This window comes from Hippocampus bargibanti, linkage group LG16 (assembly GCF_051943395.1).
Source record: "Hippocampus bargibanti isolate YZ-2025 linkage group LG16, ASM5194339v1, whole genome shotgun sequence".
Taxonomy (NCBI): Eukaryota; Metazoa; Chordata; class Actinopteri; order Syngnathiformes; family Syngnathidae; genus Hippocampus; species Hippocampus bargibanti.
This window is the reverse complement of record NC_142749.1, coordinates 18,701,806-18,712,251: the sequence shown is the minus strand read 5'-3', so window position 1 is coordinate 18,712,251 and position 10,446 is coordinate 18,701,806. Positions and strand designations below refer to the sequence as shown.

At 51.7% G+C, this 10,446-nt stretch overlaps 3 protein-coding genes across 6 annotated transcripts; 1 reads left to right on the top strand and 2 right to left on the bottom strand.

Moving 5' to 3' along the window:
* Positions 1-236: 236 nt before the first annotated feature.
* On the bottom strand, positions 237-1,752 carry LOC148886921 (uncharacterized). Its single transcript, XM_089016331.1, has 5 exons — positions 1,333-1,752; positions 948-996; positions 830-855; positions 617-749; positions 237-477 (listed from the first exon to the last, which is right to left on the bottom strand). Exons 1-5 carry the CDS (start codon positions 1,483-1,485, stop codon positions 347-349), a joined length of 492 nt encoding a protein of 163 aa, XP_088872457.1. The 5' UTR covers positions 1,486-1,752; the 3' UTR covers positions 237-346.
* A 493-nt stretch (positions 1,753-2,245) lies between these two features.
* apbb3 (amyloid beta precursor protein binding family B member 3) lies at positions 2,246-6,921 on the bottom strand. 2 transcript variants are annotated; one of them, XM_089016320.1, is made up of 12 exons: positions 6,643-6,921; positions 6,223-6,395; positions 4,996-5,124; positions 4,756-4,899; positions 4,568-4,695; positions 4,379-4,384; positions 4,193-4,307; positions 3,781-3,850; positions 3,616-3,703; positions 3,443-3,552; positions 2,934-3,119; positions 2,246-2,862 (listed from the first exon to the last, which is right to left on the bottom strand). In XM_089016320.1, exons 1-12 carry the CDS (start codon positions 6,794-6,796, stop codon positions 2,567-2,569), a joined length of 1,599 nt encoding a protein of 532 aa, XP_088872446.1. In that variant the 5' UTR covers positions 6,797-6,921; the 3' UTR covers positions 2,246-2,566. The 2 variants fall into 2 exon arrangements, with proteins under 2 accessions (XP_088872446.1, XP_088872447.1); XM_089016321.1 differs by having other exon boundaries at positions 3,620-3,703; positions 6,643-6,916.
* Positions 6,922-7,278: 357 nt separating this feature from the next.
* Positions 7,279-10,389, top strand: sra1 (steroid receptor RNA activator 1). 3 transcript variants are annotated; one of them, XM_089016329.1, is made up of 5 exons: positions 7,279-7,398; positions 8,049-8,153; positions 8,981-9,210; positions 9,890-9,998; positions 10,061-10,389. In XM_089016329.1, the coding sequence occupies exons 1-5, from the start codon at positions 7,374-7,376 to the stop codon at positions 10,216-10,218; spliced, it is 627 nt and encodes a 208-aa protein (XP_088872455.1). In that variant the 5' UTR covers positions 7,279-7,373; the 3' UTR covers positions 10,219-10,389. The 3 variants fall into 3 exon arrangements, with proteins under 3 accessions (XP_088872455.1, XP_088872456.1, XP_088872454.1); XM_089016330.1 differs by lacking the exon at positions 7,279-7,398 and adding an exon at positions 7,481-7,612 and having other exon boundaries at positions 9,935-9,998; XM_089016328.1 differs by lacking the exon at positions 7,279-7,398 and adding an exon at positions 7,481-7,612.
* Positions 10,390-10,446: the final 57 nt, after the last annotated feature.

The following is a 10,446-nucleotide window of genomic DNA, read 5'->3' as shown; positions in this document are numbered from 1 at the left end:
TTAGCTATCTATTCGTGAGCTATTAGCTATCTATTCACTAGCTATTAACTATCTATTTGCTAGCTATTCGCGAGCTATCATCTACCTATTTGCTAGCTATTGCCTAGGTATTAGTTATCTATTCGCTTGGTGTTAGTTATCTATTAGCTAGTTACTTCCGAGTTGAGTGAATGCTGGTGCGTGTGGCTGCCACTGCTCACCCTCAGAAAAACTGACCTTGTGACTGTAAATTGACCTTGAGAGTTTTGAAATGAAATTTATTATTATTCATACTTTGCAGGGTCACTCAGGGCGGATCTCAAAAGCCATGGCGCCGCATTGTTGATTGTCATCGTCGTAGGGGAGGTCAAAGGCGACGGGTCAGGAGGTCGCACAGGCAACAACAACACAGAAGCGTGGAGCACGCCGACAACAGCGACCTCAAGGCTCCGCCCCCGCCGCCGTAGCCCGGGGCCTCGTTCCGGTCCATCACGTACACTGAAACACAATCGCCGCATGCCAGCGAGCGAGCTCACTTGTTGTAAACACCCGCAAAAATGCCACTGCTGAGGAGAAGCCCTCCGCTGCCACCTGCTGGCCACAAACGGAACGTGGCGACGGCGACGGTGCAACCTACCCGTGTGTTTGGGCGGCCCCCCGTAGGCCTCGGGGGCATCCCAGCCTCGAGGGGGGTCGTAAAACGGCGTGTGGTACCCCGGCGGGCTCACGTACTGCTGCGGCGGGCACGGGTAGTAGGAGGAGGGCGCCGCCTGCGACGGACGGACGGACGGACGGTTACGCCGTGAGGAGTGGCGGCGCCAAGGCCTGGTGCGGCGTACGTGACCCCTACCTGGTAAGGCGCGCCGCCTGCAAAACCTGCAAGGATGGACAAACGGTCGAAGATATGATTTGAACTTCCTCCCGTCCGTCTATCTAGCGCGAGAAACTTCGGACCAATCGGGACGCACCTTGGGCCGATGGAGGCGGGGCATACGGAGGCGGGTGGTCAGCACTCATCTGGAAGGACAAAAAGCGCCCGGCGGATGACGTCACGGCCGATTAGGGAAGGACAATGACCCGCTGTCCGCCGCGCATAGCGACGCTAATCGCTAATCTGATTGAGGTACGTTACCGTGGCGACCGTCTCTCCCCGCACTGTCCATTGTTTGGAAAAAGACGGATATGTAGCAAAACGAGGGAATTGTGATCGGGAAGGAAGACGTAAGGCGTACTTTTCAAAGTTGCGGCGAGAAAGTTTGAGGCGGCGCGACGTTGAAGGCCCGATTTGACGCCTTCGCCGTCATCAAATAGTCAACGCGGGTATTCGGACGCAAAAGTAGAACAAATTCCTACCTTCACTCTCAGCCGCACGTCCGACGTCAACGCTCTCTGCTCGCTTTGCGTGACCTTAGGGGAGGTCGCGGCTTCCTTGGCTCCGCCTCCTCGTCTTGCTTCCCGCCTCCCTACCACCCACCCCCTTTTTGGGCTGGAATAATACATTGACATAGTTGCGAATTTACTTGTTCAAATATTATTATTATTATCACGCGTCGGTTGAATAGCCAGATGAGGTGGCTCGGGCATCTGCTTAGGATGGTGTTCCGGGCATGAAGACCTCATCGGGACACGCCGGAGAGACGATGTCGCCCCGGTTGGCCTGGAAATGCCTCAGGATCCGCCAGGAGGAACTGGAAGAAGTGGCTGGGGAGAGGGAAGTCTGGGCTTCCCGACTGAAGCTGCTGATCCGACCCCAGGTGGATGGATGTTGAATAGTTGATGTCCGGTTAAAACTTCGTTTGTCTTTCCTGGTTCGCGCATTGTCTGGAGTTCACTTGATAAAAATATCAGCAAGTACAATAGATGGTGGACAAACATCTACTTTATTCTAATGAGGCAGAGAAAGCACTTCTCCTCTCGGTGGGACGAAGACATGAGCACACGAGCACAAAGAAGAAAGAAAGAAAGCAAGAGAGAGAGCTCCCGCTTTGACAAGTTTTAAACGTACAGAGTGGCGATCTGTTGTCCAATCAGTTGCGAACAAGTCGACCTTTCCCGTCCAATCGGTTACGAGCAACTCAGTGTTGGGCGGGTCTTAGATTGAAGTTGGAGCCGCTGCTTTTTTCCTTCCACGGCTATTGTACTAATAAGACTGATAGTTTTATTTAACTAAATTAGACTGAAATTAACCGTGCACAATTCATAATATATACTAAGCTAAACATGAAAAAACATATGTTTACTAATATAAACATGAAATAACGTAATATGTTTACTAATGTGCATAAACACTCTATCAGTTGATGAGGATGCCTCCTTGATGATGAAACTCCCTGATGAGGTGGCTCGGGTATCTGATTAGGATGCCTCCCCGGTGAGGCGTTCCGGGCATGAGCACCTCATCAGGACACACTGGAGAAACGACGGCACCCCCGGTTGGCTTGGAAACGCATCAGGATCTGCCTGGTAGAGCTGGAAGAAGTGGCTGGGGAGAGGCAAGAAAATGGCCGCTTTCACCCAAATCGACTTTGGGCGCATCCGCTCAGATCAACATGAAATTTATTTTGTCAGTCAGCATCGGCGACACGGATCATGCGACCACATAGGCGGGGGAGGCGGCTGGGGCAGCCGCAAGTCCGAGCCGTCCCGATGGGACCGTCCTCCATTTTTGCGGCGCCGCAGTTACGAGGTGGCGGCCGGTTTGTTGCGGAAGGTGTCGAAGAAGGCCATCATGCCCCTTCGAACGCCACGCCCGCCGTTTGTCTTCAGAGGCGACGCGCCGCCGTCGTCCATGGAGTTGGCGCGTTTGACCTTGGGCCCGGCAGCGTGCCCGAGCCGACTCCTGGGCGGCGGCGTCTGAGCCACCAAACACTTTTGATACTGCACCTGAAAGGAACCGGTGACCCGGATCGGCTTCGTCGTGGACTCCAAATCTCGATTGCTCACGCAAAACTCACCGTGCACGCTGCCTGAACCGCTTCGGACAAGAGGCCGGCGTCCGGCTCGCACCAAAAGACGTGACATTCGAAACGGCGGCCCCCGCCGTCCGCGATGACGGCGAAGGTGCGGCTGTCGTGGCCCACGCCCAGGAAGCTGAGGAAACGCACCTGACACGCCCACACAGGCTCCTCCCCTTCCCGCTGCTGCAAATTACAAGAAGAATAATCCATTTAATTTGTAAGCGCCTTTCAAAACTTTCAAGGTCACTTTACAGTCACCGGATAAGTTTTTCTGTGGGTGAGGATGAGCAGCGGCAGCGGAAGTAACTCAAATAGATAGAAAGCCAGCCGGCTAGCTATTAGCCAATAGAGAGTTAATAGATAGCTAGCTAGCTGGATATATAGCTAACAGATAGCCAGCCAGCTAGCTAAATAGCTAATAATAATAATAATAGATTGTAAGCAAAGCGGGCTCATGGCACATAAAGCAGTAGGATGGATGAAGTGATTTGGGGTGTGAAGCGTACCTTGAAGACAGACAGCAAGTCGTCCGTCACCTGGAGGACGGCGGCCTCCCACTGGTGGCGGCGGGTGGCGTTCAGGATGCTCTCGATGGCCAAGTTCAACACCTCCATGCCTGCAACATGGCACGCACGCACGCTGTTCAGAGGACGCCGCCGATGACCCTCGCCTGACCTACCTACCCATGGCGCGGGACACGGGCAGGTTGCCCACGTAGTGGACGTCAAACTTGTGGACGCGCCCGGGCCCCGCCTCCAGGAAGTCCACTGAAAGACAGCAGTCGGGAGGCGGAGTCAGCCGGTCGGCCGCCGATCAGAGCCGAGCGGGCAAGGCGGGACTTTACCTCGTCGGGGGAGGTCCTCTGCTGAGATGCCGTCCACGGACAGGGAGCGGGACGTCTGCCGGGACGTCATCTGAGGACGCCGGCGGTCAAACGTTAGCATCATCATGGACACGTTTTTAGCGTTGTCATCAAGAAAAGGCTAAAATCCTCCCCAGGAAAATGCAAAACTCTCAAAGTCACTTTACAGTCACATGCTAAGTTTTTCTGTGGGTGAGCGGCGGCAGCCACGCGCGCCAGCGTTCACTCAACCTGAAAGTAACTCAAATAGAAAGAAAGCTAGCTTGCCAGCTAATAAATCGCGAATAGCAAATGTTCCAGTCGCGATCAGACACTTGCGCGAGTGATATTATCCGCTCGTATGACATCATCACTGCGAGACGTCACCACGAAGTGGCTCGGGGTGGCGACTGACCTGCGAGCACATGCGATGCAGCGCGGTGGCGATGGCCTTGGCGGGCGCGTCGCAGCGGAACACGTGACACTTGAGCACGCAGCTGTCCTTGTCGGCCGCCACGAAGGCAAAATCCCTGCGGGGCGAGCCGGCGGCCATCTTTGTTTTTCCACGCGGCGACGGCGTTTGTGTGGGTGTGCGCGTTACCTGTCCCTGCCGGGTGCGGGTGAGGCGGCATTCAAAGAAACACACGGTGATGAGTGACTTGTTAGCTTAATGCAGTGATCTTAGCCTAGCTTAGCGTGAAATGCTAAGCGGGTGCTCTGTTTCGTGGCATACAAAAAAAAAAAAGCGGGTGAGATGGTGCAAAAGCCGGCTTGTTTTTGGGTGGCTCACCTGCCATTGTTGCTCCCCACGCCCCAAACGCGGATGTTGACGATTGGCTGGCTGTACAGGGGGGTGTGGTCTAGAGGCTCCACTAGCGTTAGCGTGTCCCGCTTCAGCATCAGCCTCATCTCGCGGCCCTGCGGTCAGCTGTCGGTCAGCGAGATGACACGGGCACCCAAACGGGAGACACGTCTCACCTCCCCCAAGACGCCCGTGTTTTCGGGCGGCCCGGCGCAGCGAGACAGCTGCCGGATGACGCTGCCCACCGCCAGGCTGCCGCGACCCGGCGACAAGTCGTCCTCCTCCACCTGCAGCCAGCCCAGCGAGCGCACCGAGAAACACTGCCGTTGGTGGACAGTTTGGAAGACAAATGGACACATGTGGACAGAGAGTCGGGCGCGCGGAAGGACGGGGATTCTGTACGCCTGCGCTCGTACCTGTGAGTTGTTGTCATGGCGACAGGAGTCCTCCGACCTCCACGACCTTCGGCTAGCGCAAATGGGGTCCGCCGGGACGGCGCCCGAGACTGCGGGTCCTTGTGGGGTCTTCTCAAAACCATGAGGAGACTTGGAGGAAGACAAAACGAGAGCAGAGGTTCCATCGGTGGTGGGCCTGCAAGGCCTTCTCCGCTGGCCTCAAAATATCTGAATCACAGACTCATGTAAATGCTATTTGTTCCGTGGATTCTTGTAAAATCAGTCGAAATTGTCTTTCAGCTTCAAGACATACTTTTCAAGTGTAGATGGACATCATTCAGGTTGGACAGCTCCGAAGCTAGCAATCATAAATAGCAAATCATATTGCAATTGCAGGTAACATCCGACTTACGACCACGACCTACAGACCCTATTTTTACACCGCACGCCAGCCACCGTCTCACTCTCGCACAGCAAGCGACCGTGTGATGGCGCTAGAGGGGCGAGTTGCGAGTCATTTAGCCTCCGAGTCTCTATCCAACATTTTGGATGGATTTCAACTTACAAACAGTTTGACTTACGGCCGTTTGGTTGGAACAGAACTTGGTCGTAAGTCAGATGTTACCTACCTGCATGAATCCACGCCTTCATAGTGAAAATTCAAACAATTTAATGACAGTGTGTTTCTTCATGTTATTTCCTGTCCAATGGCACCCTCTAGTGGACGTGTAGCAAATCACACACACCACTGAAGGCCCAGGAGTGACATGCACGGCCCGCCACTTTGTTCTATTGGCCGCTAACTGAACGTTTTTACACCCGGGTGGCTCAATGGCCACCCGGGTGACAGTCCGTAAACCATGACCTCCCTGATCCGCTGCTGAAAAGGACGCTTTGCTCCTCTTTCATCTAGAACTGCTTCATGTCACAAAGAGGGTACAGCAAGTGCTGAAGAATGAATGACTCTTGTCTTTGTGCCAGATGGCACCGCGAGAGTGGCTGCCTTTCCGGCAGCTCCTGTATTTTGTTTTTTCTACTTCTTTCTATCCTTTCCTCTTCCTTCCATAACTTTGCTGCTGTGAAATGTCAATTTCTCCACTGCGAGACAAATAAAGGTACAGTACATCCAATCCGGGTCCGTCGTCCGGGACAAGGAACCAAAGCAACAAGTTGACCTGGGACTCAGGCAGGAAGTTGTCTTAGAACACGGAAGAACTTTTGGACCAACTAAACAAGTAGCGGCGGTACCTGCGCCTCAGGCGGCGGCGGCGGCGTGAGCTTCTGGTCAAGGCGCGGGTGATGCCACTGGGTGGCGCCGGTAGGCACGTGCCAGTAGTAGGTGCCTGAAGAATCGCGGATGGTCCTCCAACCGGAAGGAAGATCCCGGTCCGGCAAAAGGTTCTGGTCGCTCCAAATATTGTCTAACGCGTGGAGCAGCCAACACAGCAACGTCAGCAAGATGGCGGGCGGCCATTGTTTGGCGTTTAGCGTGAACATCTGCTCCTTGTCATGTGATCGCAGATCAATAACATTGCCGACCAGGAAGTAGCTGAAGAGGCCTGAATAATTAATTCATAAAGCGGGAAGTGCGGTGGGAGAGGATTCTTTTTCTACTTTTCTCGCCTTAGCTGTCAGTCTTGTTGATGTCGGCCAAAAGCTCCTGCTTACCGTCACTGTTGACAATGATGATGGCCAACGTGTAGTCCTTTCCCATCATGGCTCCGATCGGCCGCTTGCCCTCCAGCGCGCACACGCCAACTCCTAAACTCCAAGAAAGGTTGTCGAAGTTGTCTGAATGTCTTTGTTTCCAAGGCAACAGCATCAGTCTGGTGTCCTTGCGTCTCGTCGTCGCCGTGATGGAGCAGACGCGACCGCTCCCTCCCAGTGACGTCACTGGCGCCTCAAACCCGCCTCCCCCATCTGGCACCGCCCTCAGATGACGTCGCGCGAGAGAACGTTAAAAAATGTTATTTACTTATTTATTGTCATCTCAAAATGTTTTTAAATGTAATGTTCTTCTGGGTCAAAGTTTATTGTTGATTCCAATTGAGTTTTTTAAATTAAATGTAAAAAAACACAGTTACTGATTTACGACAGACTACACTTTACGGCACTCGATGATCCCGACTTAAAAATGTAACTTCCGATCGGTTAAAAGTACCAACGCGCAACTCAGAGAGCCATTTACTTTTTGGGGACGACACGAACAATCGTCGCGTATTAAAAATGCTGAGAATTATCCAAAAACGAAAGGCGACACCGTTTCAGTACTGGCTGACGTCATCCCGACACGGCTCCTAACCCGGAAACAAAATGGGGGCGTGTTTCTATGTGTAGTTTATTCTTTTTGTTTGCCGACTATTTTAAAGTCATCTTGATCTCTTAAACTTCGACACGCAATGGAAGTCATGTACGTCAAACCAGGTAGGGAGCTCAAAAAAAAAAAATACAAATCCGGAGAATTAACCAAAGCTGACACCAGTTACTACTGACGTCATCCTGACACGGCTCCTAACCCGGAAACAAAATGGCGTGGTGTTTCTACGTGTAGCTTATTATTTTTCTTTGCCGACTATTTTATAGTCATCTTAGTCTCTTTACCATCGACACGCAATGGAAGACATGTACGTCAAACCGGGTAAGGCGCTCAAAATAAAAATTCAACTGACAAATACGTCCCGTAAAATTTGTGACGAATTTAGAGCAACTACCGATATGTTGTCACGTACACAATCGAGCGCAGGTCTGGCGTTCGTCCATGCTAACACGATAATAATAATAATCAATTTCATTCCTAAGCGCCTTTCAGAACTGTCAAGGTCACTTTACAGTCACATGATAAGTTTTTCTGTGGGTGAGCAGCGGCGGCCACACGCGACAGCTTCACTCAACCCGGAAGTAACTCAAATAGAATAGTCAGACAAATAGATAGAAAGCTAGCTAGCAAGCCAATAGGTAGCTACTATCATGATCTATATAGCGGAATGCAATGTTTAATAAGGTTTGTGGCACATCGTCACATTGTGAAGTGACAAAGAAGAAAACTACGTAAATAATCACGTTTGGTCCTCCAGGTAACCAGGAACGAGGATGGAACGACCCCCCTCAGTTCTCCTACGGCCTCCAGACGGCCCGCACCCCACAGAGGAACCTCTTGAACAAGAGGCCCACGCTGCCTGGTCTCGTAATGCTTCATAATAATAATAATACATTTCATGTTAAGCGCCTTTCAAAACTCTCAAGGGCGCTGTACAGTCACGGGATAAGAACTTTCTTTCTGTGGGTGAGCAGCGGCAGCCACGCGCCAGCGTTCACTCAACCCGGAATAAGTCGCATAGAAAGCTAGATAGCTAATAGGTATTTAGCTAGCCCGATAGCTAATATGTTTCCTGACTCAAATAGCAAGCTAGCTAAATAGCTCACCGCTAGACAGCCAGCTACATAGCTAATATGTGTCTTGACTTGAAGATTGCATCGGTAAGTTAACTATCAATTGATTCAATTTTTATTTATCAATTAACTGCCATCACCGAATTTATTTGGGAATTGAAAATATGACCAAATGCGTAGTATAATAATAATAATAATCCGTTTTATTTCTAAGCGCCTTTCAAAACGCTCTAGGTCACTTTACAGTCAAAGGATAAGTTTTCTGTGGGTGTGCAGCGGCAGCCACACACGAGCTAGCTAACCAGCTAGTAGATAGCCAACAGAAAGCCAGCTAGATAGCTGGCCACCAAGATAGTTACATAGCTAGATAGTTAGCTAATACACTAAATGTCACTATTAAATACATAGATAGAAAGCTGGTTAGCCAGCTAGTAGATAGCCAGCCACTTAGCTAGCTATATAACTAAAAGATAGCCAGCTAGATAGCTAATACACTGAATGTCACAAATTAAATTAATAAGAATAATAATGTCGAGTTCTGTTTTCCATGGTTAGCGTGTTGCTCCAAGTTAGCCACGGGGTCAAGCTGCTCTTTTTCACCATTGTTGCACCACAGATGCGGCGGCCCCGCCTGCGACTCCTCGTCCCGGCCCCTCGGTTCCGCCCCCCAGCGGCTCAGCCCCGCCCCCGACAGGTCGGGCGCCTGGCTGGAAGGCCCCGCCCCCCGTGAGGCCAGTTAGCGGTCAGGCTGACGAGGACGGCGGCCAATCGGAGGCCGAGCCTGACGTGGAGTGCGTGGTTGAGGTTCTGCTGCGGGCGCTGGCCGAGTGCAGGCGGGACGTGACGGTCAGTGGACGATGATAATCATAATAATAATTATAATACATTTGATTTCTTAGCGCCTTTCAAAACTCTCAAGGTCACTTTACAGTCGCAGGATCAGTTTTTCTGTGGGTGAGCAGCGGCAGCCACATGCGCCAGCGTTCACTCAACCCGGAAGTAACTCAAATACATAGAAAGCTGAGCTAGATAACTAATAGATAGCTAGCTGGATCGCTACCAAGCTAATAAATAGCCAGCTAGCCAACCAGCCAGATAGCTAATAGGTAGCAAATAGATAGCTAGCTCGGTAGCTAGCCAGCTAGATAGATAGATCGAGTGAGATACTAAGAGGGAGATAGACAGACATATAATAGCTAGCTAGATACCCACCCAGCTAATAGCTAGCTAGTTAGCTAATTTCTAAGCGCCTTTCAAAACTCCCAAGGACACGCCGCTGTTCACCCACAAAAAAAACTTATCCTGTGACAGCAAAGTAGTTATCTATTAGCTAGCTAACTAGCTTTCTGTCTATTTGACTTACTTCTGGGTTGAGTGAACGCTGGCGCCGTGTGGCCGCCGCTGCTCACCCACAGAAAACCTTATACTGTGATTGTAAAGTGACCTTGAGAGTTTTGAAAGGCGCTTAGAAATCAAATGTATTATTATTGAGTTGTAACGCGCAACGTTTTTGTCATTTGCGCAGCCACAGGTGTGTAACGACATCGAAAAGAGACTCCGCCTCTTTCAGGACAGCTGGACATCGGGTCGATTGAGTCTTCCCGTGAAGAGACGCATGAGCGCCTTGTCGCAAGGTTGTCCGTCCGTCCGTCCGTCCGTTTGTCCGTTTGTGGCGTGTGACCGTTAGCGTCTCCAGAACTGCGGGCGGAACGCTGGGACCGAGCCGACGACATCCACCGCTCGCTGATGGTGGATCATGTGACCGAGGTCAGCCAATGGATGGTGGGCGTGAAGCGGCTGATCGCCGAGACCCGAAAGCCGCGTCCCGAAGCCTCGACGGATCGCGACCTTTGACCCTATCAAAGCGAGGTAACGCGGGGGAAGGAGGAGCGAGGACGCCGTTGCCGCGGCGACCCTCAAGCGGACCGCCACCGGCGCCACTTCGCCGCCCGCAAAATGCCTTCTTCTGTCTGCTTCTTTGCCTTCGACATCGTCATCATCGTAATAAAAATATGTATTTTGTGACGTCGTACGTGTGGCAAATGACTTTTGACTGCGGCGACCACGTCTGACCGGCGGGAG